This window comes from Rhea pennata, chromosome 20 (assembly GCF_028389875.1).
Source record: "Rhea pennata isolate bPtePen1 chromosome 20, bPtePen1.pri, whole genome shotgun sequence".
NCBI classification, from domain to species: Eukaryota; Metazoa; Chordata; class Aves; order Rheiformes; family Rheidae; genus Rhea; species Rhea pennata.
In genome coordinates this window covers 9,416,181-9,438,695 of record NC_084682.1, presented here as the reverse complement: position 1 = coordinate 9,438,695, position 22,515 = coordinate 9,416,181, and the positions used below count along the sequence as shown (strand labels likewise).

At 36.2% G+C, this 22,515-nt stretch overlaps 1 protein-coding gene across 6 annotated transcripts in view; it reads right to left on the bottom strand.

The window, feature by feature from the left end:
• GTF2I (general transcription factor IIi) overlaps positions 1-22,515 on the bottom strand; it is a 77,395-nt gene that overhangs the window by 33,733 nt on the left and 21,147 nt on the right. For 2 of the 6 annotated variants that reach the window (XM_062592856.1, XM_062592858.1), the window contains exons 4-13: positions 18,815-18,949; positions 17,941-18,124; positions 17,722-17,750; positions 16,448-16,496; positions 15,652-15,695; positions 14,138-14,215; positions 8,260-8,319; positions 7,439-7,495; positions 4,107-4,169; positions 2,097-2,198 (exon numbers count right to left, since the gene is read on the bottom strand). In XM_062592856.1, coding sequence (XP_062448840.1) covers positions 2,097-2,198; positions 4,107-4,169; positions 7,439-7,495; positions 8,260-8,319; positions 14,138-14,215; positions 15,652-15,695; positions 16,448-16,496; positions 17,722-17,750; positions 17,941-18,124; positions 18,815-18,949 — 801 coding nt within the window. The remainder of the gene's footprint in view (positions 1-2,096; positions 2,199-4,106; positions 4,170-7,438; positions 7,496-8,259; positions 8,320-14,137; positions 14,216-15,651; positions 15,696-16,447; positions 16,497-17,721; positions 17,751-17,940; positions 18,125-18,814; positions 18,950-22,515) is intronic. The other 4 variants (XM_062592859.1, XM_062592861.1, XM_062592857.1 and 1 more) reach the window with 3 other exon arrangements.

Genomic DNA, 22,515 nt, shown 5'->3' with positions numbered 1-22,515 from the left:
AGTTGTAGGAAGAGACTTTCACTGACAATATAAGCACCTTTCAAAAAGATATTTTTCACTGTATTTTCACCATAAATAGCTGGTTCAGAAATATATTTGAAATTCAACCTTCCTTTCCAAAGATTATCAACTTCCAGCATGCATTTTACCAGATATTTTTCCTTCCTTTCCCCAAGTGCAATAATTTTGTTTTCCACTGACTCCCTGTTTGCATGAAATGAGGAGCACAGCTCACCATTGGCCTGTTTCGCTCACCACTTGGGGTACCTGATCTCTGACTCCATCAAGATACATAGAAAATCACTGCAACTCACAGCTATCAAACATCTGGGTCACATTAATGTTATTTAAAATACTAAAAGCACTTATCAGATGAGACAATTTTTCTCTCAGGCATCTACATATCCTTTTCAGTCTTTTATGTGCATGCGCTATTGTCATTCTCATGATGCTAATACATACTCATGATATAATTATCTCCTTACTCCTGTCTAATTGCCTAAGAAAAGACTTCGTTAGACAGGCGTGCAACATCTTCTAAAATGTCTGAACAGCAGCACTGCAACCACCAAAAGTTCCTTTCTTTTTTTATTATAGCAAATTAAGTCTATTTCTCCAAACCATCTCAAGTCGATTCTGTGGTTTAAGCAGACTTGTTGCACCATAGAGAAATAACACTTTCTATAGAAGTACAGACATTAATAGGAAGTGCAATAACCTCAATGCAATTTAGGAGGTCTGGTTATAAAGATCTGCAAATGAACTTCTGTGAGCTGCAAAACGTTATAATCTGATTGCATAGCACATGGTTATAAGCAAGATTTTCCTAAGAACAACCCAGAGAGGTATCTTACCAAAGTCAACTTGGAAGCACCAGTGAGTAGGTAAGCTGGGAGACAGTAAATAGCCATGCCGTTCTTTAACTGGTGTTATAACACTGCAAGCTCAGCCAAGCTTCTACCATTCTAATGTTTTATTACTGTTGCTGTCCATGTTTAGTTAACATCATGATCTATTCCCTTCAAACACTGCTGGCCTGTCAAGCTTAGATGCTGTGTTCTACTAAGTGAATATATTCTAGGAAAAGCTCCTGAAGTATTAACTACTCCATATTGTCCTTTACTAATGTTGCCATAATGTTTTCCTGACCCAACCAAAACTTACTAATGTTACACATGGAACTGCCTATTCAAATTAATGATCTCTCAAGAATACAGTTCTCAGCAATGTTTTATTCATGTTTGCTGAAATTTGCATGGAATTACAGAGTACATGCAAAACATGTCAGAAAGGTTCCAGGAGGATTATTTGACTCCAAATTCGAGAATTCCTAATAAGCATCTCACAAACACCGTGGCAAAGGACACATTCCTGATTGCAAAGGACTTTACAGAAGTAGGTTATCCGCCTAGAAAACAGTCCAAAAAATGGTCAAGAGGAGAGATACAGATTTGCAACCATTCATATGGGAAGTGTCTTAAATCAGAATACCTATAGCATGTGGATGTATTTCTGCAGTGAAAACGCTGCATCAGGTATTATGAAAGAACACTGCTAAAATACTCCAACTTTTTTGTGCCACAAGGATCAACTAGGCTACTGCATCTAATGGAGTTCTCTGATCACTTTCCGAAACGTGGTTCCTCTCAGTACACCTTTATTGTTCATGTATCAAGAAAAAACAGCTATGATAGGCTGCTGACCTAGGGTTTGCTGTAATTCAGTATGTTAGTGATTTCAGTCTGATATTCCCATCCAAGAAATCAGTTGAAAAAACTCTAAACTTATTTTTATTTTATTATCCTGCTTCTAACTATTAAATTGTTTTTTCTTCATTTATAGCAACTTCTAAATCGCTCGCACACTACAACGTAGACTCGTTTGCAGTGTCTATATTAGATGGTCACTCACTTTGACTAATGAGAAACAAAATAGGTAGCCTAAAGATCATTCTACTGCTGCAATACATCTACAAAGAGCCATGGGCTTTTAAATGAATACTCCCATTGATGTGCCTCATTGCTGCAATGTGAAGCTGTCTAACATCATCTTAGAAAACAAGGCAGAAACAAAATAAACTGTAATTTTAACCTTACCAAAATTGAACTCTCTCACTTTTCTTCTCCCAGTATTGGCTGCTTCACTTGCTGACTCAGTGTTCTTCGGTCTCTTGTTAGGTGGCAAGTAGTCTTCATCATCTTAAAGAGACATAAAAGACATCACTGTTTTAACATCCAGATAACTGATGTGCCACACTGGAACTGTTTCTAACTTCAATGCTCTAATGCAAGCATTGACCTATGCTTCATTAGAGGGCCCAATTTTGCAATAAATTATTTATCTGAGTAGCTTTTGAAAGCTACTGGCCTGTGTACGAACAATTTGTGTAAGTCAGGGAATCAGCACAATGCACAAGTTGGCAAAAGCAAAGGTTTATCTCTATCTTCTAAGGAAGATAGCATTGTGTTCTGAAACACAAGTGGTCATTTCATGATGACAAAGTGACCATACAATAGCAAAAGAACCTGGAAAGAAATTGTGTAGATGTAAATTTTATTTTTTATCTAATGGGAAATATCATTCCACTGAGTCTTGAAACATACTACCTACCTAGTTTGATCTTGAAGCGCTCAAGACCTATAAAAGCAGTTTCAAATCAATATAACTCTGATGGACATAAATGAAATTAATTTAACAAAAAGGTCAGCGCTACCCCAAATGCATAAAAGAGAGGGAAGAGAGAACTTCTCTATAGTTCTTAATTCCTGAGGATTCACAGTATCACTGCAACGAAGTAGAAATGCAGGATTCTGATTTTCTCCTTTGTGTGTTCCAGAACTCCCTTCTGGGAGACTGGTTTTGATCCCGAGGCCAAATTCACCCATCAAACAAAAAATGTGGTCGGCTCAAGTAGCTGAAGACAGACATCAGATCTTCTAGCAATAACGAAAAACAAGCTGTCGGTTGGAAGAGGTCTCTAGAGGACATCTAATCCAGTCTTTCACTTAAAGTAGCATTATCATCAATGCTATTTTAGGTCAGCCTTGGCTTTGTCAAGTTCAATTTTGACACTTGCCATGGACAGATTCCACCACTTCTCTGGATGACTTGTTTGTGCCTCACTGCCCTCCTACTGAAGAACCTTCTCCTAATGTCTAGTCTGTACCTCCTAATACACAAGGTACCACTGCCCCTTGTCATATCATATGCCACTACCAAGAAGAGTTTGTTCTTTCACCTACCTCCCTTTCAAGTAGCCATTGGCTCTTACTAGACTACCACCTGTATTCTCCTCACTCCACTAAGCAAGTCCAGCTTCTCAATAACCTCTACTCACATGTCCTATGCTCTAGGCTCCACACCACCTTCACAGCCTTCTGCTTACTTTCATGGTTCTCAGCATCCATGTTGAAGTGTGGAGCCCAAAATTGGACACAGTATTCCAGATGTGACTTCACCAGTGCCAAGTAGAGAGGCATGATAACTTCTCTCAATCTGGCCATGCTTTTTCTAATGTAGTACAGTTAGGTAGTTTGCCTTACAAAAAATCAGAGCACACAGTTGGCTGGTAACTCAACTTGGCATTCCCTGTAACTAGGCCTGTCCACTGCAACCACCCATTATCAGTATTAGACAAAAACTGAAGCTTCACTTATACCCTCTACAACACATCACTTCTGTTATGGTATGATTTTTCCCATAAGCTAGTGTTAACTAGAAATTTTACATACTACAGTGTGTTTATAAAACAACATGTCCTTCAGAATGTATGTTGTAAAAGCTTTTTAAAATATAAATGAATTATTTTAAATAACGAGTATTCTTAAATACCAATGCTTGAAAAATATGTGAGAGATGAACATCTGTCAGTCACCATTTCAAAACTTGCCCAATGAGTCCAGTATGTTTTCAGTATTCTGTGGTTTTCTAAAACTTCTGGACAAGATATGTTTTTGAAGTAGTATACACTTCAGACTGTACTCAATATCGGCATATAATCCTATTCATTCAGTGAGAAGAAATACAGACATGGGTGGGTGATTGTGAAACACTTCTTTGGCATAAAAATGCCCAACAGACTGAAATCAAGAGACCACACAACTAACCTTCAATGGTGACTTCAACTTCAGGATCCTCACTTGTTTCTGAAGGCGCATGCTGGGAGGAGTCTGAAGGGAGAAAAACAGTACTGCTGAGTGCTGGACACGGGAAAGGTTTACAACCAACTATTCAGTGATTTTGATTTTTAAATTTACACTTGTCAAAGAAGCCCACAGGCTCGATGAAATATTTTGCATTCACAGCATGCAACAAAAACAGGAGCAAAAGATACTTTACCATAAGCCTTTAAGCAATTCTAGACAAGGCTAAGGAGGTAGGGATTATACATGCTAAATTGCGTGTGCAGCAGTGCAGAGTTGGCGTTAATGTCCTGGCTTAATAGCATTAATAGAATCATAAATATTTTTCTCTTTGTTATCAAGAATTGTCAAAAATATAAACAAAGGCTGTGTGCCATCGCCAGATGATGTATTTCTTTATCACTCCTAACAACTCAGAGTGGTAACAATGACTTTCATAGCATACTGCAAGGCCAAGACTGAAAAATGGCAGGGAAATTCATAGTCACAGTGCTTTTACTGGGGCAGTGTGCACCAATATAATAAGCAGGATTAGGCCTATTGAATACTCAGTGGGAGAAGAAGTGATCCGAATTTAACTTCGGTAAGGTTAAAACAGTGAGGCTGATCACATTGGAACTACTGCAAAACTGAATACGAGTGTATAAAAGAACACATGCTATTTTTTCTGGCACAGTAATGCTCTGTTTTGTGTACTTGTAGGAATCAGATCTCTAAGCTGGTAGTTCAGTGTCACTTTAGTAGCAAGTTTGAAGAAATTTCCCTTTTTCACCGCTCTTCACATGACACCATGTATGGTAGAGAATCAACAGTATCTACTGAGATTATTTTAATTGGAGTTCTTTTGAACCATGTCAAATATATCGTCTAGTTCTTGGAAAACATAGCGTGGTGTTTTGAACTCATTCAGATCAAGTGCAGGGTAGGTAACTCAACAAATGCAATGCAGAACAAAAGGAAAGAATTACGAAGCAATGGTCTTTTAGCATATATGAACACAAAGTATGCTCACATAAATAACTATTCCATCAACTGATCATTCAGAGCCTTTTTTGAGAGCATCAGAAAAGTTTCATATTTTTTATATTGGTATATATAAAAGAAATATGATTTTGGTAAATTTTGTGGAAATTTAAGAACAGTCACAAAGATTGACAAATAGTTCATCTAGCAGCCAGTACCGAATCCCTGATGAATGGTCATAATTCAGAGAAACATGCAAAAAAAGTCAAAGCAGATGGTAACAAAGTTCAGGAATAAAGTTCCCAGAAAGGACATTTCTTCTTAAACCATATCCAATTGCCTGGTTTTAACACTGAAGTAAATCTTTTCTAACACAGCAGTATCAGCACTAGTTTTTTGACTTCTTAGTACTTTGTGTCACCAACAAAAAGTTATGGTAGTAAGTTAAATACGCCAATTCTAAGCAGCAGCCCTCTTCACAGTTCTAAATGTTGTCATTCACTGGCATTGCCTCCTCTTACTCGTATGATTGTAAGAAAAAATGTAATCATTGAGTTCACTTCTCCTGTATCCTTCACCGCTTTGTCTCCTGCTTAAAGAACAGCAGTGCTTTCAATTTTTGATCATACAGAAGCTCTTCAGCTTTCTAATCATTTTGTTGCTCCATTTTCTGCTGCAGACAGGCCACCACTGACCATAATCTTCCAAGTGAAGACATATTAATATCCATATTAGCACCATATTTCCATTCCCAGGCTTTATGCATGCAAAAACTGTGATTCATCTGTTCATTCTTTTAGGGGATGAGAAGAAAGAGGACAACCACTGCCAGCTGGACACATCCACCAAGGTATCTCTAATGATACTACTGTGTCTCCAGTGTGATTTCATTCAGTTTCAAACAACTATTTTTGAAGCACATAACCTTGACTTCGTGAAGACTGAATTTCAACCACATCTTTCTGCCCTCTCATTCAGCTTCACTAAGACCTCAGAAACCTGCATCAGCTATAGCTAACCTGGGGAATTCCATCTACATGTGAATTTTGCCACTTCCTTGTTCACCATCTTGTCAAGATTACTGGAGGGAAAAAACAGTGAAAACCACCACTGACATACATCGAAAGATACTTTATCATCTCCCTCTAACATTTTTCTAAGTTTTCTACAGAGAAAAATATTAGAAGGAAACTTTTAGAGCAACCTTAAGAACTTTAGGTATCTATCAGATGCATTTCTTTAATAAGAATTAAAAGGATATTTGTCAAAAACTACATAAAATCCAATCATCATCAAATACTTTTTCTTCCTCAGACATTTTTGTGAAGATAAATAATAAATAATTTCATCTTATAGAATTCAGGCAAGATTGTCCACACTGTATGCCAATTTAAACAATAAATGAAATTTAAGGTAAGACTGTTGTCTGCAAGTTTTAGAACTGCTTTTAGACTTTTTCACAAATACTAACCTTCAAAAACAACAGACTGTTTTCTATTTAGCAAAAACAGGGTGTAGCTTTCAGTATTTCTTTTACAGAAAATCATAAAAGAACAGATTTATGAAAAGTATACATAAAAATCATATTCTGACACAAAGGGCCATATTCAGGATCTGTACCCATAAAATTCTAAATAGCCAAAAATAAAGCAAAGTCAGAGTCTTGGTCCTTTCATTTCATTCTTTACTTTCTTCAGGCTCTCTTCATAATTGGGCATGAACAGGTTATGGCATTATGCTTAGGAAAGCAAGATTCTCTTTTCAACTAAGGAGTGTTAATAATGCAGTCAGGAAGAGCAGAGAATCTTATTCTCCTTTATCAAGAGAAATACTTCTAAATTTCATACCCTTAACTATTGTGATTATTTACCTTCAAACTGAAAACAGCAGCAAGAATGAGTATTGCTGCTACCATAACTTGCCTTAACACCCAAAAATACTCATGAATCAGGTTTGAGAATCAGGTGCTTAGAATGAAACTAGCTGGAATATGATGCACGTTTGACGCCATGTAAAAACATTAAATGCTGGGTGATAGGCACCTTACTAGTGCACTTTATGGTTTAAAAGAATGATCACTCCCATCACAACTTGCCTATAGCAAGCCACAGGGTGTCATGATTTAGGAGATTAAAGAAAAAACAAAAATAAAGCCAGAAAAACCCAACCACGTGAAAATGCAGAAAGAGAATGGTTGGAAGAGGACATAAATGTACAACCTTAATTAGGCACCACCTTTTCTCTAAAAATATTTCTTTAAACAAGTAATATTTCTTTAAGAAAAATCCAATGATGTTAATTTATTTTCAAGAAAAACGTTTCATATCTCTAACCTTCTACCGGTATTTCCACATCTGTTCCTTCACTGCAATCGGAACCCTGGTGGCTTCCTTTAGACAAATATAAAGTAAAAAACAACCGTAATAAAAATACAAAAGGAACTACTTTTAACATCAACTATTCAAAGCAAGAATTTTCACAGGCCAAATATCTAGAACTATAACGTTCTCACGAACAATATAAAGAAGGCTCAATCTCTGAATCTTAACAATTCATGACAGTAGGACCACTCTGACCTTATCAAGTAATTCACAGCTTGAAACGTAATTAGTTTTTTCTAGCATTTGCAAATGTGCAAAACAGTATTTTCAATATAAATTGGAAAAGGCTGAAAAAAAGCATAAAATTTTTGAGCAAATTAATTTCAGATGTTGTTCACATCCCATAAAGAACTTCTTCCACTAAACACAAACTTCCCACACACTTGTGTTCTGTATGTGCCCGTTCATCTCACACAAGCTAAATGAAAGAAATGATCGATTTGTAGTCAAAACACATAAGCAGAGGTTTATTAAAGTTTATAATCAATTACAAAACAGACTGAATTTCATGGGGAACATATATAACTGCACTTTCAAGAATCACTAGCGCTTTAAAGTAATCAACCTGATGACCCACAGACCTTTTCTAGTTTAGAAAATAAAGCAATTTTTCTTTTGTATGTCTCTTTAATCGGAAATCTGAAAACAAAGAAAACTAAGTTTTCTATTTTAAGTTCCACTACCCTGACTCAAACAAGCAGCGCTCTGAAAAGTAAAACTCACACATTCAACTTCCAAAACAGATGTGAGAAAAATACAACTAAAAGATCTACCTGTGTAAGTTTTCGCAAGAGCAATTTTTTCATCAATCTCTGATGTTTCTGAAGGGCCTGCTTGGGAACAAAGAGAACGTCTTTTAAATTGTGTCTCACAAAAAACACACTTTCCCAGTCCTTAAAGGAATTTGTCAAATAACTCTTAACTTCGTATATCATGTTCTCATTTCACAGTTTCCGTAAAGGTGGACTGGGGGAAGACTCTGTGAAAAAAAAAAAATCTATAAATCTTTATTCAGTTCAATAAAATAAAAACGTTGAGGGACTAATGTAAGAAGGTATGTACCTTTCTTGGACTACTAAACAGTTAGAGAAACTCATGCAAAACAGCAAGGTTTTTATTTTTTATGCATGAATAAACTAAAAATTCTTTTCAAACATGAAACATTGATAGTTATACCTTTTTAATGAACGTTTAATCAGCTACATCTTCCTCCTGTAATTTGTTAAAATCTGCAGTCCTAGGGAGTCCCTTTCAACTAATTTGTATCTCTTTTAAAAAAGACAAATTCTGAGAGATTAAAATCATTTACAACACTGCAAATTTATTTGCTTTTAATCACAACAGCTCCTTCATTGGCTATATATGACCTGCTTTAAAAAGGCTTCTACGGAAATCAGCACAGAACCATCCAAATGACACTTAAAAGATTAAATTAACACCACTGAAACTCTATTGCTTAATGCTATGGAGCTACTGCAGTAAAACTGAAAGACTGAACCACTTACAGCACAAATGGCTTCAAGCTGAGCAAAAGAGCACTTTATACAACAGAAATAGCATAAGCGTATCAAACTAGTGCTGTGTGTGGCACTTAGGAATATCATTCTAGAACCAACGGGAACGGAAGGATTCGGATTAATTCCTCTGGGTAAACTGCATCATTTCTGTGATCATTTGTGAATATACAGGATCATACAACTCCCCAGAAACCATGGTCATGTAAAGGCAAGTTTAAAAGCTACTTAACAATGGACAGTAATAGTTTTGCAATATGAAAAAAACTTCTATTAACGCATAAGACGGACAAAATATTTGACTCGCTTTTTCATACACATACCATACACATCCATACAAAATAATAGAGCAGAAAACTGCTGTGATGAACAGGTTTAATGAATATTTCGTTTAATTGAATGACAAATAGTGCATTAAATACTATAAGCTATTCAAGAAAATGAAGTATTTAGGAATTACATTTTTTAAAGAAAGATAGCTCTGTTTACTTCGACTGGTCAGCTTTTCAAAGGCATTTTAAATGAATGGGATTTCAAGCAAGGAATCTGTACAAGTTGAGTTGTACTGGCACAACTCAGATGAAAGTCCATAGAAGTAAAAAAGCAAAGGGGGGAAAAGGAACAAGGCAGATGCCAGACTAATGTGGCAGTGTTGTAAGCAGCAAGGTAAAAAGTTCTCATCAAACTAGACAGTGATTTACAACTATTATGGGTGAGCAGGAGTACAACACAACCCCGTTAGATAACCTGAAAAATGTTTCCACAGCCTAAATTTGCTTTTATTTAAATAAAAATATTCAGTGCATCAGCCAGAAAGTCATGTCACCTCCCAACAAGATTTCTATGACATGCAGTCCTTATAATTCATAATGCACTGAGACACAGAAGTATGCATCCCATTATAAGCAAACGTCCCTCTGTAAGCATTTGTGTCATATTCCTTAATTCAGAATTCCTGACAGGTCTGTTTTACCTACATATTCTTCAATAGTCTCTGCTTGCATTATCTTCCTAGCAAATACATGTTTCAACACAAATAAAAATGGCAAAATAAGAATCTTCGTCTTGTTCCTGACTTGAAAAGAGATTTATTTCATTCAAAAGAAACACTTACCAGGCTTACAGCCCTTAGGATAAAGCACAGAAAACTCAATCCTCTCAGCTTTAATGTCAATAGAAGCATATGTAGTAAACCCATCAGATTTTAAAAAGTGACTCACGTAGGCTGTTTAATGGAACCTGAAACAGCAGCTCTTCTTCCATACTACGAAGCTTCAGCAGAGAAACAGTACTAAAGAATTGTTTTAGAAAAATGATACTCTGCCAGCTTAACTTAGTAAAAACTAAAAGATGATATTTACAAAAAACTCTGAAATTTGTGACCAGGAGATGTTAAAAAAAATCAAATATATTTCAGCTTTAAAGCATTCATTTGCATGACAGGCAGATAAACATGCATCTTTTTTTTAACACTAATAAGAAAAGCTATAATCAAATAAGCTCTAAAAAAGAGTTCCATTCAGGAATACAACTATGTACGAAACAATAAAAATGAAATTTAAGTTTTTTTAAAAAAAATACACCTAAAACTCAAGAGATGAGAACTTAATTCCGCTGCAGTAAATACAGCGGAGGAAGGATGGTCACAAAGCTGGGAAATCTAGTTACTAAAGACTGAGACATTCGCATCAGAAGAAAAATCTTCCACTATGGCTAAGCTTTAGAGCCTAAGCCAGAACATCTGAAGGCAGAGCAAAGCGGTAATACTTCATACCAAAGAAAGTACCAGGAACAGTTTTCATATAAAACCCGATTTTCCTGGGCAACACAGACCCACTTAGAAGCTCTGTAACATTCAGTTAGATTAAAATGTTACCTTTCACGAGTAGATAAAATACCCAACAGATCAGTATGCCCAAGTCATATACTTGGACTGAGATTATATTTTGAAGCTAAATCTTCCTAATGAATAGCTACTGCCATAAATGGCAAACCTCTGAAATGCAGCCACTATTTTAGCATTTTACATTTATTTTTAAATCATAGTCTCATACATATTAAATAGAAGTTTTAATAATATATTTAATTTTTCATCATGCAATTTATTTTTCTCTATGTCAATTTTATTTTTAAGACCGGTAGAAAAAGAAAACCACAAGAGAGATTTTATAAATTCTTTTTGTGTAGCATGCCTGTAAAGCAGTAGTGCAGAGAGAACATTCACTGGCACACTCATGTCAATTTTTTGGGGTTCTCAGATGGAAGGTACCCAAGATTTTTTTCGTTCAGATGTTGCTCCTTTTAGGGTTGATCATACTTTTGAACATTATGCACATTTCTATACTGAAAATTACAGCTGTGATACTCTTATTGTTTTGCAGCTATTGACCTTGGAATAAAAATTTAGGCTTTTTTAAAGAAAAAATGTTCTTGCTTGCTAGAAATACTCTACATTCATTTACTTTTATCTTGCCAGAAAGTGTGGATATTTGAGTTATTTAATTTCCTCAGTAAGACTCTTACAACATTGTGGTTTGTTGTTTCTTCTCTACATATTCCAGCTTTCTGTTTTCTTTTAAGATAGTATCTATAGGCTGAGTCTTACACTACTGTGGCTTAGGTGTTGCCAACTTGGATTTGCAGTTTTCGTTATTTTAAAATGGACATGACTTCTAGAATTTTGCACAATCTCCGGTGGGGAAATATTTTGTTGTCAGAGACATACTAAAAGATGTTCACACCTTTCAGCACTCCCGAGTGAGAATAAAAGCAGAGTTTATATTCCAAATTTGAACTGTTTTTCAAACTGAAGATATTTTCATCCAATCTCATCTGGTTTTGGATGAATGTCCCATATTTTATGGGACATGCTCACTGTAGTGTTTCTTGAGATTCCAAAACTGATAGTACTATTCAACCACACTGTTTTAAAGAGAAAAGACATTATGCAGTCATTTATTCATTTCTAACTGGTTTATAAACTGAACTGGTAAGTTCATTAGACAAGGGTTTATAAGCCCAACCAGCCAGTTCCTAGGACACATTGTTTACAGTCCTCCTCTTCTTGCTTCCAGTTCTCTGTTCTAATTTCAAGGCATCACAGGTAACTTTGAAGACTGGCATCCATAAAATTGATGGGATAACCTGCTTCTTTCAGATAATGTGTGGTACTTAGTCAGCAAATTACTTGCAGCACGTCTCTACAAAGGCAATGCTTGCATGTATTTATGCCACCCCGCAAAACCACAGCTTAGTCTAACTTTTCTGAAGTTTACTTCTCTGCACAGCACCATACCCATGTGAACCCCCTACCTGCCTCCTGAATTTATAACTGAAGGCACGTTGTACAGCCTTTGCTCCGAATCTTAGTGGTAGGATCTGCAGATGAAGCTACCTTACCTTCCAGGGAAAGTGACCCAACATGACAACTTTTCTTTCTGGCTCACGGCACCCCATCCCTTCTACCAGCATGCTGGTAGAAGCATACAACTGGGAGTGGGGAAAGTGACAGTTGTTAATTGAGCATTGACTTGATCTGAAAAAATACACATTTAACTCTTTACCAGTCAGAACATTTAAATTTAGAAGTCTGTAAAGAAAGACAAAAAAACCCCAGTAAAAATCTAAGTTAGACTTATTTATGATACATGTTATATGTTCCATTTATGTTATAAATGGATTTTTTTTTTCACAAACATACTCCATTACAATGGATTACTATTTTGTAAGTAACTAATTTCAGAATGGATTCTTTTCAAATGGGATCAGATTACACTTGGTGTAATTGGCCCCACTCTGGATTGTTACAAGCCACGAAATGGAAGCTGTGCAGGGCTGAAAGGCAGTTTTTTGACATGATTTGGGACTTGGCTTTGGAAAGCAACACTGATTTGGATGTTTTTAAATATTATCTATTTTTATTACATTATATTATATGTATAAACCCATGGCCCCTGAGGCTAGGCAATGTACAAATATGAAGATAATCCTAACCCCAGAGAATTTACTTTTCAAATTATGAACATGGATAGTGTCATTCTGCAATATTGTATGGTTAATATCTCACTGCACAATATTCACATATTACATAAAATTTGTCAGTAACAGACTATTCATTCTACAATCCTGCAATCAGCTATTAAAATACATACATTGGAAAATTACCTTGATAATATTTGTGTCTAAATATGCAAAAAAATGTTATTTCAATAATATATATCATTACAAAAACAAATAAAGTGGTGGCTTGCACTCCTCTGGTGACTATACAGCTATTCCTCAGAGATTTGTGGCAGCTTTCCTGTGTTCTTTTTGTACTGCTCAGATAATTTACCCAGTGACAAATGCAAAACAGGCTGAAATAATATATTTAGGGTTTTAATTATTTTATATTACCATTTGCAGTCAGTCCTCCTTAATTTCCGTTCATTTCATCCTATAGAAATAACGATTTGTTTTGTTTTTTCAGTCTTAATTGTGGTTAAAGTACAGTGTTTTAGCTGGATATATGGAGCTGAGGCCAAGTTATAAGTAACCAAAAAATACTTTAAATAGTACATGGAGCCTGAACCACAGACATCACGAAAGTTAACACGTTTTGTCTGCATATATACACCTTTCAAAACAACTTTCAAAAACTTTGATACATATTGGTCATTCCATACAAGGAAAGTGATTGACACACTATGAAATTAACTGAAACTCTAAATAAAGAAAAGATCCAACCAGCTCTAATTAGTATCATTCCAAAGTCTTCATTCCAAAGTCTTCTTTCCTGTTTAAACAGGTCCTTGGAATTACAGTCTGCATATCGGACCCTTAGAAAAAAACTAATAGGTGTCAAAGACTTTTGCCACACATTTACCAGGGAAAATGGGTCTCCTAGAGTAAATTCACCTGCAGTTTCTCCTTCAACCCAAACACAAGCATATGTGTCTGGTGAAGTTGTGCCTTAGATCTCTTCCTGTTCTACAGATTAGCCTTAATGGTAGCCAGCATGGAAATTTTGTATCTAAATAGAGCTAAGCAGTTAAATTTTGAACAGAACAGGAGAAAGCAAAGAGAGGTACTGTGAGAATATCACTTAGGCAATCAAGGATTTTATGAAATAACCACACACACAAACTAGTATCTTTACCTGGAATATTATATTGATAGTAGTCAGGATCTTCTGATTCCTCCTTCACTGTTACTGTTGCCATTTCCAAAGAAATTCCTGTAGAAGCAACACAGGAATCTAATATGGACACTTAAGAGAACTGGATTCTTGAATAAACAAGCCACCCCCAAGATTTCAGCTGGTCTCTACTCCAAAAGAAGAAATGATTTGCCAGTCCTGAGATGAATGGCTACAACAACAAAAGCAAAGTGACATTCTGGTGTTTTTGTTTTCAGGTCTGGTCCATATCAGACCAGACTTAAACACTTGCCTGCAAACTAGGCATCCTTGCAAACACTGTCACAGACTTGAAGAACTAAAACCCTCTTTTTTTTCATCCACCCTCACAGCCAAAAGAAAGAAAGATTTTACTACCTTTCCTGTGAAAAGCACTACTTGAACTACTCCTGCTCACTTCTCAATACATCCAAGTTCAAACACAATCCATAGATCAAATTGCACTGCTGAAGGCAGCGACACTACAGGCCTTAACCTGCTCAAACTTTCAAAAACTTTAAATTTTACTCAATCTTTAAACTGCTTAAACATTCACTAAGCTGAGCTATTCTCTCCTTCACAGCATTCCCTGAATGTTTTAAAACATTTTGTCAAAAAGAAGAATTAGTTAAAGTGCCTACAAAGCAGCACATCAACACAGACAGTAAAGAGTTGATTCCTCAGAATCTTTTTTGATAGACTTCACAAAAAGCTGGAGTTAACTCTTTGTATAAGTTAAGCAAAAGCATGCAAGTGTGGTAAGTGTGGAGGCTTAACCCACTAAAGATAATCTTTAAGGGTTATCAAGCCACAAGTTTAAAGTATTGAAGCGCTAAGAACTAAGGCACAAAACAGGGCAAAACATCAAGAGCTTAGTTCGGCAAAGTGCTGAGAAGTGTAGCCCAACCCAACAAAATACAAAGTCATAATCTTCTCTTTGAGCACACCTGCTGTCTCATTGGCTTTAATGGGATTATTCATGCATTTATTTTAAAGCATACACTTTAATACTGCTCTGGTACCGCAGGATCATGTCCTAACTGTACAGGAACTTATGATAAACAACACACTTTTATTATTTATTTCCATTTTAGCTACAAAATGGTATTCAGAGTTCTGGCATTTTCTGTATTTTAGTAATTTTAAATAAATATAAAACTTCTCTCCACATGAGTGATAAAATCATCTTGAATTAAAATAAACTAACTAAAAATCAGGATTTTCCTCTTATCACTTAAGATTGAATTATTTACAAAGAAAGACAAGTTACTTTTGTCTACTAAATTTTAGAAATCTTCTCCATCTAGAACATGGATCCTTTTGACTAAGATTTTTTATAAGCAATAAAAAGCTTATAAAAGCTTTGTGAGCTATCCTCACAAAGGATAGCTTTTTTTTTTTTTTTTTGGTGGTGCTTCCTATCCTTGATTAGATATAGCCTTCTGAATAGAAACTGATTATTCAGTGTTTTGCAAAGGACAAAATATTGAACATACCAGAATCCTCATTTGGTTCCGTTTTTACTTGAATGGGAGGTAAACTACAAAAATAGACAAACACATCAAACACATTTACAATATGAAGAGTAAATGTCACATTTTGGGAAAGTTCCTCAGCTACATGTGCTGTCTAGTAACATCAAACTCACTGTATTGTTTTAAAACCAGAAAAACAGAAGATATTGCATTTTGGTTTATCCAAATTAACTGAAGGAAATTGCCAGGAATCTCCTTTGCCCACGCTCTCGGGACATGCACAGTATTCAGCACGTGTTTACCATTTCATGGGAAACACACTCAGAAGCACAAGAAACAGTTGCCGTTTGCTCCCTGTTTTCACAATAGTCAATTTCTGATATTTATTCAGATACAATCTGTTCATTTGCTTTTTTTTTTTTTTTTTTTTTTTAACTGAGGGGGGAAGGAAGGAACATTACATCTGCTCCCCACCACTGCTCTATCATAAAAGATGACAAACTTATCACTAACAGATTCGAATTAAGAATGTTCACTGGGCTAATTAAACTTAGGGGAAACTTTGCCATCTGTTTAACTCATAATCATTTCCCCACAAACAATGGTCAAAAAAAAGGGAAATTCAGCTCCATGCTTTTATATGATCCCAGGCAAGCAAAAGTTATCCAAAGTCAATTGGACAAAAAAAAAGCACATTACAAGAAAGGTGCTATATGAAAATACACAGCTGATACCAGCACACTACACAAACTCATCTGTTTTTCAATAGATGAAATATTTGAAGACAGGTAAAAGAACTACATTATTTTAAATTCACCTTCCCCCTGGAGGTATAATTGAATGTGAAGGATCTGTCATATGAGTTCCTAAAAAATTAAAAGACAACATGTGAGTTTTTATACTCCATTTAACTTAAATACAAATTAAAAAAACACTGATTTCATAAAGAACTAAACTTGTTCACATCTTACAAATACCTATGTATATTTTCTATATTTACCTAACTAGAGGATACATCTCATTAAATTGCTTTATTAATCTATAAAACAACTCCAATTAAAAATTACTTCAGATGTGCACAATTCACTGTGCTTTTCACCACTGTCATGAGGCTGAGAGAAAATCTTTGGGAAAAATCTAAAAAACTCCATCATCTAAACTCTGACAAAAGACAGTGGATAGTTTAATATTCCTTATTTCTATGTCACAGCAAGACACAAATACATTATTTCATAAAGTCACTTAGTACACTGAAACCCTGCCTTGTATTTTCAATATAAATATTATATTATTGGAATCCCTGTAATTTCCCATTCTCTATTCTTCTTACCGGACACAGACAACACATTTCTAATTTTATGAATTCAGCAACAACCGCTGGCTACCTGTTTCATCTCAGAAAGTAAAATTTTTCTCTTCTGACTGTCTTCCTACAGGGATTCTGGTAGCCAGCATGCTTCATCCTCTTCATAAAACAAATTCTCATATTTATGAATGTTGCAAGCAAAGCAATGTCATAAAAGGAATATAAAGGGATTTCTTCTAAGCTAGAAGTGAATCTTCAGTTTCATAAAAATCACTCTAGTGCAGACTTTTTTAAATATATAGGCTTTCATAGGCACTGTAACACCCAACCACTTTAGATTAGATCAAGAGAAGATTAGATCAACTTTTAAAACGAGACATAAATACCAAAATCAGTTATGTATTGGAACACTGTGCACAGCAATGTCTATGCATCTTCTAAAAATGCAGTGCACAGTCTTTCATCAGTTCAATTCTCATTCCCCTAAAACGAGGATATTATTTAATTCATATTAAGTTTAAATTCTGTAAAGGAACAAAGAATGCAATAGAATAAACTTTCTTTCTAATTAGCTACTCATAGCAGAATGCATAAAGTAAAAGGTTATAGTTCTGTAAGTAAGGCAAATCACAGTCCAAGAATTTCTGTAACGTTTGGCACCCTATCCAAATGATCACATTTTGTGTCACTGTTGCTACCTTGCTAAGTATTGGACATGATGCAATGTATATTTAAAAGCAAAATTCTGATCTGTTTCTGTTTGGTCCAAATAAGTGGTAACTTACCTAGATGCTTTTTTGGCTCTAGGAAAGGCCTGTATTGAAACAAAAAAGAAAAATCTATAGCTTTAGCAAAGATATGATCACTTACTTGGTAGCATAAAATTAAAGAGGTGGCACTCCTGTTCAAGAGAAACAGGCTGCACTACATTTACTTAAAAAAAGAAGTAGAATTTATTTCCAAAACTGTAAGTGAACAGGCCAGGAGAAGTGTGAGTAAATAACCTTTTGATAATAAATGAGATCCCTGACTTGTTTTCCAAAATCCATTTCAGGGTTGAAACATCGTAATTTGCTGGATGTTTAAATGCAAGTCCTTCAGGGAGACCCTGCACTACCACAGCAGACTGGTCCCGTTGAATCTTTTCATATGGCACAGGGACTACTGTTGACTTTCCTAAAGCTTTACCTAGAAACAAAAGGAAATTTGTGAGAGGTAAGAAGTATGCAAGTTTCCCACAGTTTGTTTTTCGTCTCTCCCCATTGTTATTTCCAAGCCCTACAGATTAGGAGCACTGCAAGAGTAGTGCTCCTTTTCTAGGAAAACTTGTTTTCTGCTTCAGTGGGAAAGACATGAAGCTTTGCCTTCAGAGCCATTGACCAAAGGTAGGATTCATGGAAAAGCAAAACAAAACAAAAGAAAATCCAACCTAACATACACCCGTAATGCCATGACTACTTTGCTAGAAGATGAATCGTTCAGAAAAAGCCTTACTTTGGAGGGACAATAAGCTTCCTCTTCAGCAAACCAAAACCCTGACACCTGTGCTAAAGGTAGAAAAATAAAAGGTGCAAATCTATACAAGAAATCAAGCATTGCAGGTGTTAATATGCAGTGGAACAAACTGAAATACAAAGGCTTTCTTAAAAGCTAAATACACTGTTCTGTGCAATATTCTCAAAGTTCAGATCCTACAAATCTCATAAAAACAAAAACTATCCAAGATATAGGTATGTTTTAGAATCGGCATTAAACATTAAGCTTATCACACTGATAGCAGTAGAGTTGGGAGGCCAAGATCATATACTACTTTCCCTCCAACTCAAGCAAAAATTTAGAAATCTAGAACAGCTATTCCAAAGACTTAAAAGCACTCACCATAGCAAAAGCAGAAGAAGTCCTCTACAGACTTTCTGAGAGCTTCCAGTTCCACAATATCCACTGTCAGTCTGTTTACAGGTGATATAGTCTTTGTTTTCTGCAGCTCTGCAGCCCTCTCCTCTTCTGTAACACCTAGAAGTTATTTACAGAAATACAATACAATACAATACATTAAAAACCCCAGTACCAACTTGCCCGAACTTGGAGCAGACAGTTTACAGGGTTTCCTGCTGAAGATCTGTAAGAACTTCTTTGCCTTACAGACAAATGTACTGATCTACGCTGGCAATATGTAGGCAATATATAGGCAAAGGGTAATTTACATTTACACCATAATTATTATATGCTGTTTATGACCTTCATAAATATCACCCTCTGAAGTGTAAAAATGATGATGAATTAAGGGACACGATCAAGTAGATTGTTTTTGTATGAAGAGGTAGAAAAGACCGTATTAATCCCAGAAGGGCATAATACAGCAGCAAAAAATGCAAAGCTGACAAGAAACAAGGACTGAGATAGCCACAGGGGAAAAGTCAAAATGCCTGTATAGAGCGTCTCGTAGCTCTCTAGCACTATTCCTGATGTCTTATTCAGCAGTTATGTTATATCCTGTTCTGTTTATGCTTTTGGGCGTAACTGATCTTTTTATGCAAGGGATCTGACTTTTGGTACAACACCTCTTTCATCTTTCAAAATATTTTTAAGTACGTATCTCTTACGGCCAAATTGGAGAAATTATAATCACGCTGCTGGCACACAGCACAGATAATGAGGAGATCTCAGGCCCCTATATTTATTTTCTTTCAGTAAAAGTCATTGCAGAAGGAGTGAACAAATAAAGTCTCTTTCAATCTCAAATAGCGATCAGACGTGATCATTACAGTTAGTAGCCTTTTCATCACTCAGCTCTTGTGAAGAGTTACTGAGAATCTGGGCAAATACGGGCAAAAATAACATGGATATATTCTGCACATAAAAGAAAAAGGAAGATCCATGTCCATATATGCAACAAAACGCTCAATGTTTAAGTTGTGTCATGATTTTGTAGTGAGCAATAGTGATAAGTTTGAAACACTGCAATCTGCATTACAAACACTGCTAACATAGCAATTTTAGGCTAATACAAGGAAACAAATATTAATTTGAACAACTGATAAATACATCATGAAAGGAGTTGAAGCAGCAATACATTTACTAAAAACACATTTATCATTTTTAAAACTCTGATCTTCAATAAAAGCATCTATTCCTTCCTCTACAGATCACATGCCTGCTTTGTACCCTGGAAACACACCCTCAAATCACTTTTAAATCTTCAGCTCTTTGAGACTGAAACTATTGCCTTCTCTGGCGATAAAATACATGGGCTATGGCAGGGCCTACCATGATGCCAAAAATAATGCAAAAGGGAAAATATTATTTACCCATGGCACAGGAGCTAATTTAATGACAGTTCATAAGATGTGCCTGTAGACTCAAGGATACAGTATCAAAATTTTCACATCCTATTACATTCAATATTGCTTTATATTTTTTCCACGTAAAAGTGATTCACTGAAAAACTCTTTATTATCTTTTCAAAAATATACCAACATTTTCTTAAGAAAAAAAAAATCAAGAAGATGACACTGCTCATGTGCTACTAAGAATGAAAAAAAAACCAAAGATGAGACATGGGAACTTCCCTTCTTATCCAGAGAAAGACATTATTGTTGATTTTTACTACATGATGTTTATCTAATTTCTTAACTCACACATCGCATCTGTTTGCCCCCCTAATCTCTATTGAATTTGTCAGTCAATTGTAGTCAAATTTGACAAATGAGATCAAGTCCCAGAGATAATAAATTTGTACAAGAGCTCTGCACAACAACTCAGACCCAGGAGCCCTTTGTTTCTTCCTCCTCTCTCCTGCAGTAAAATTCAGTTCAGTTAACTTGGCCCGCTTGCCGGCCAGGGGACAGTGGCTGGCCGGCCGGCCAACAGCAACGCAGCTAACACTTGGCCAACCGAGCATGTTCACACAGGCTAGCTGACCATCATACAAAAACCTTAGGAGATCTTTGGTGCTCCAAAGATCATGCTGACTCTTATCTAGCTGCTTTGAAATATTGTTCAATTTGGTAGGCAACCTCTTCCAGAGTTGTAAAAGAGGATTATTGATGTATTATTGAATGCACAGATTTAATAATGGCAGTAAAATTTTAAGGTGCCTAAGTTCAGATGCTTTTGTTGTAGACAGGGACATCCTGCTGAAGCCTCACAGCCCAAATCTGATCTAGAAGGTTATTTTATACAGCCTCAGGAACATCAGTTTAAGCAAATGCACACAGGGGTCTTACAATTCAAAGAGTACAGGAAGTTGGCAGCACTGACAGGGATCAGCAACTGCTCTTCTGCCATGACTTCCCCTATCCCTTACTGGAGGATGCACAATTTACAGGCTCTATAGAAGCTCTGGCCACAATTAGTAGGGCACCAAGAGGAGATTCCTGAAGCAGGATTCAGGCTAGACTCAATAGAGGGTACCCCTGGGGCATGTGGTTGACCAAACACATCAGTAAGTTAACTAAGGTCAGAGCATCTGTGCTTCACAGCAGCTGCCTAAAGAGCTAAGCCACAGCGCTTTGATGGTGATATTAGGGCAGGAAAGAGGATTGAGACACCATCAAGCCCAGGGCAGTTGCCCCCTTTCTCTTCCCCTGCAACCCAAGAGAGTTATAGCAAAGAGACGGATGGAAAGAGTAAAGGACATAAATATTTCTGCAACAAGAGCTAGAGGAGAAGTAGGGGAGGGCTATGCTAATTGGGGGCTGTACTTACAGGGTATATGGTTTAGTAAGTGGGGAAGGTTTTATGGTGAAAGAACAGCTGGGAATATACTGTGGTGCTAGTCCAACTGCTCTGCAAAAGCTAATCCAGAACCAACAGGATTACAGTGACCAACTAGTAACCATCCTCAGTTTGCAGTCTGAGGCCCTAGATGACAGCGTCTCTAATCTTCTTGTATCATCAAGGTGTTTTGGTTATTTAGAACATCCTACCCTCTTACTTGTCTTGAGTAACAATAGACTGGTTTTGATAGTCCAGTCTACCATTGGGCTAGGAAAAGAATCAGTCAAGTAGCATGCAGCTTTTGCTAGTCTCATGAAAAAGAAATGTTTTCTTTAAAGCCTGAATAGGCTGTTTTAAAAAAAGGGGGGGGGGAAGTCCTCTTACAAAAATTCTAAGTATCATTTCTGATAGCACAAAAAAGGGAATACTTGAAGTGATAAAAATTTCAACGTGACCATTCTTTCCTGTATTATGGCAGCAATTAGATAGCTACACATTGACCTCACACAGTCAGATTAACTTCCTGTCTTAAATAGCACCTATTATGCTTATCACTCAATGGAGAGATTTACAGCTCAGAAATATAAGAAATCTATTTTGAAGGCCCACTAAAGCAAGAGACATTCTCTGAGTACAGCAGATAAGTTAGACCCTAAAGTACACGTGTCTTCAAAACACAAGGGAGAAGCTGCTGTTTGGAGGAGCAATGCTGCATTTCTCCTATGAAGCAAAGCATGCCCAACAGGATGTACCATAGACAGATAATGTAAAAGGAACACTGTCCACATCTCACCAAAGAATCTGAGACAAAAATCCCAAGTGTTAGCAGATGAAGAGTTTAATTAACTGAAAAGCTCCTC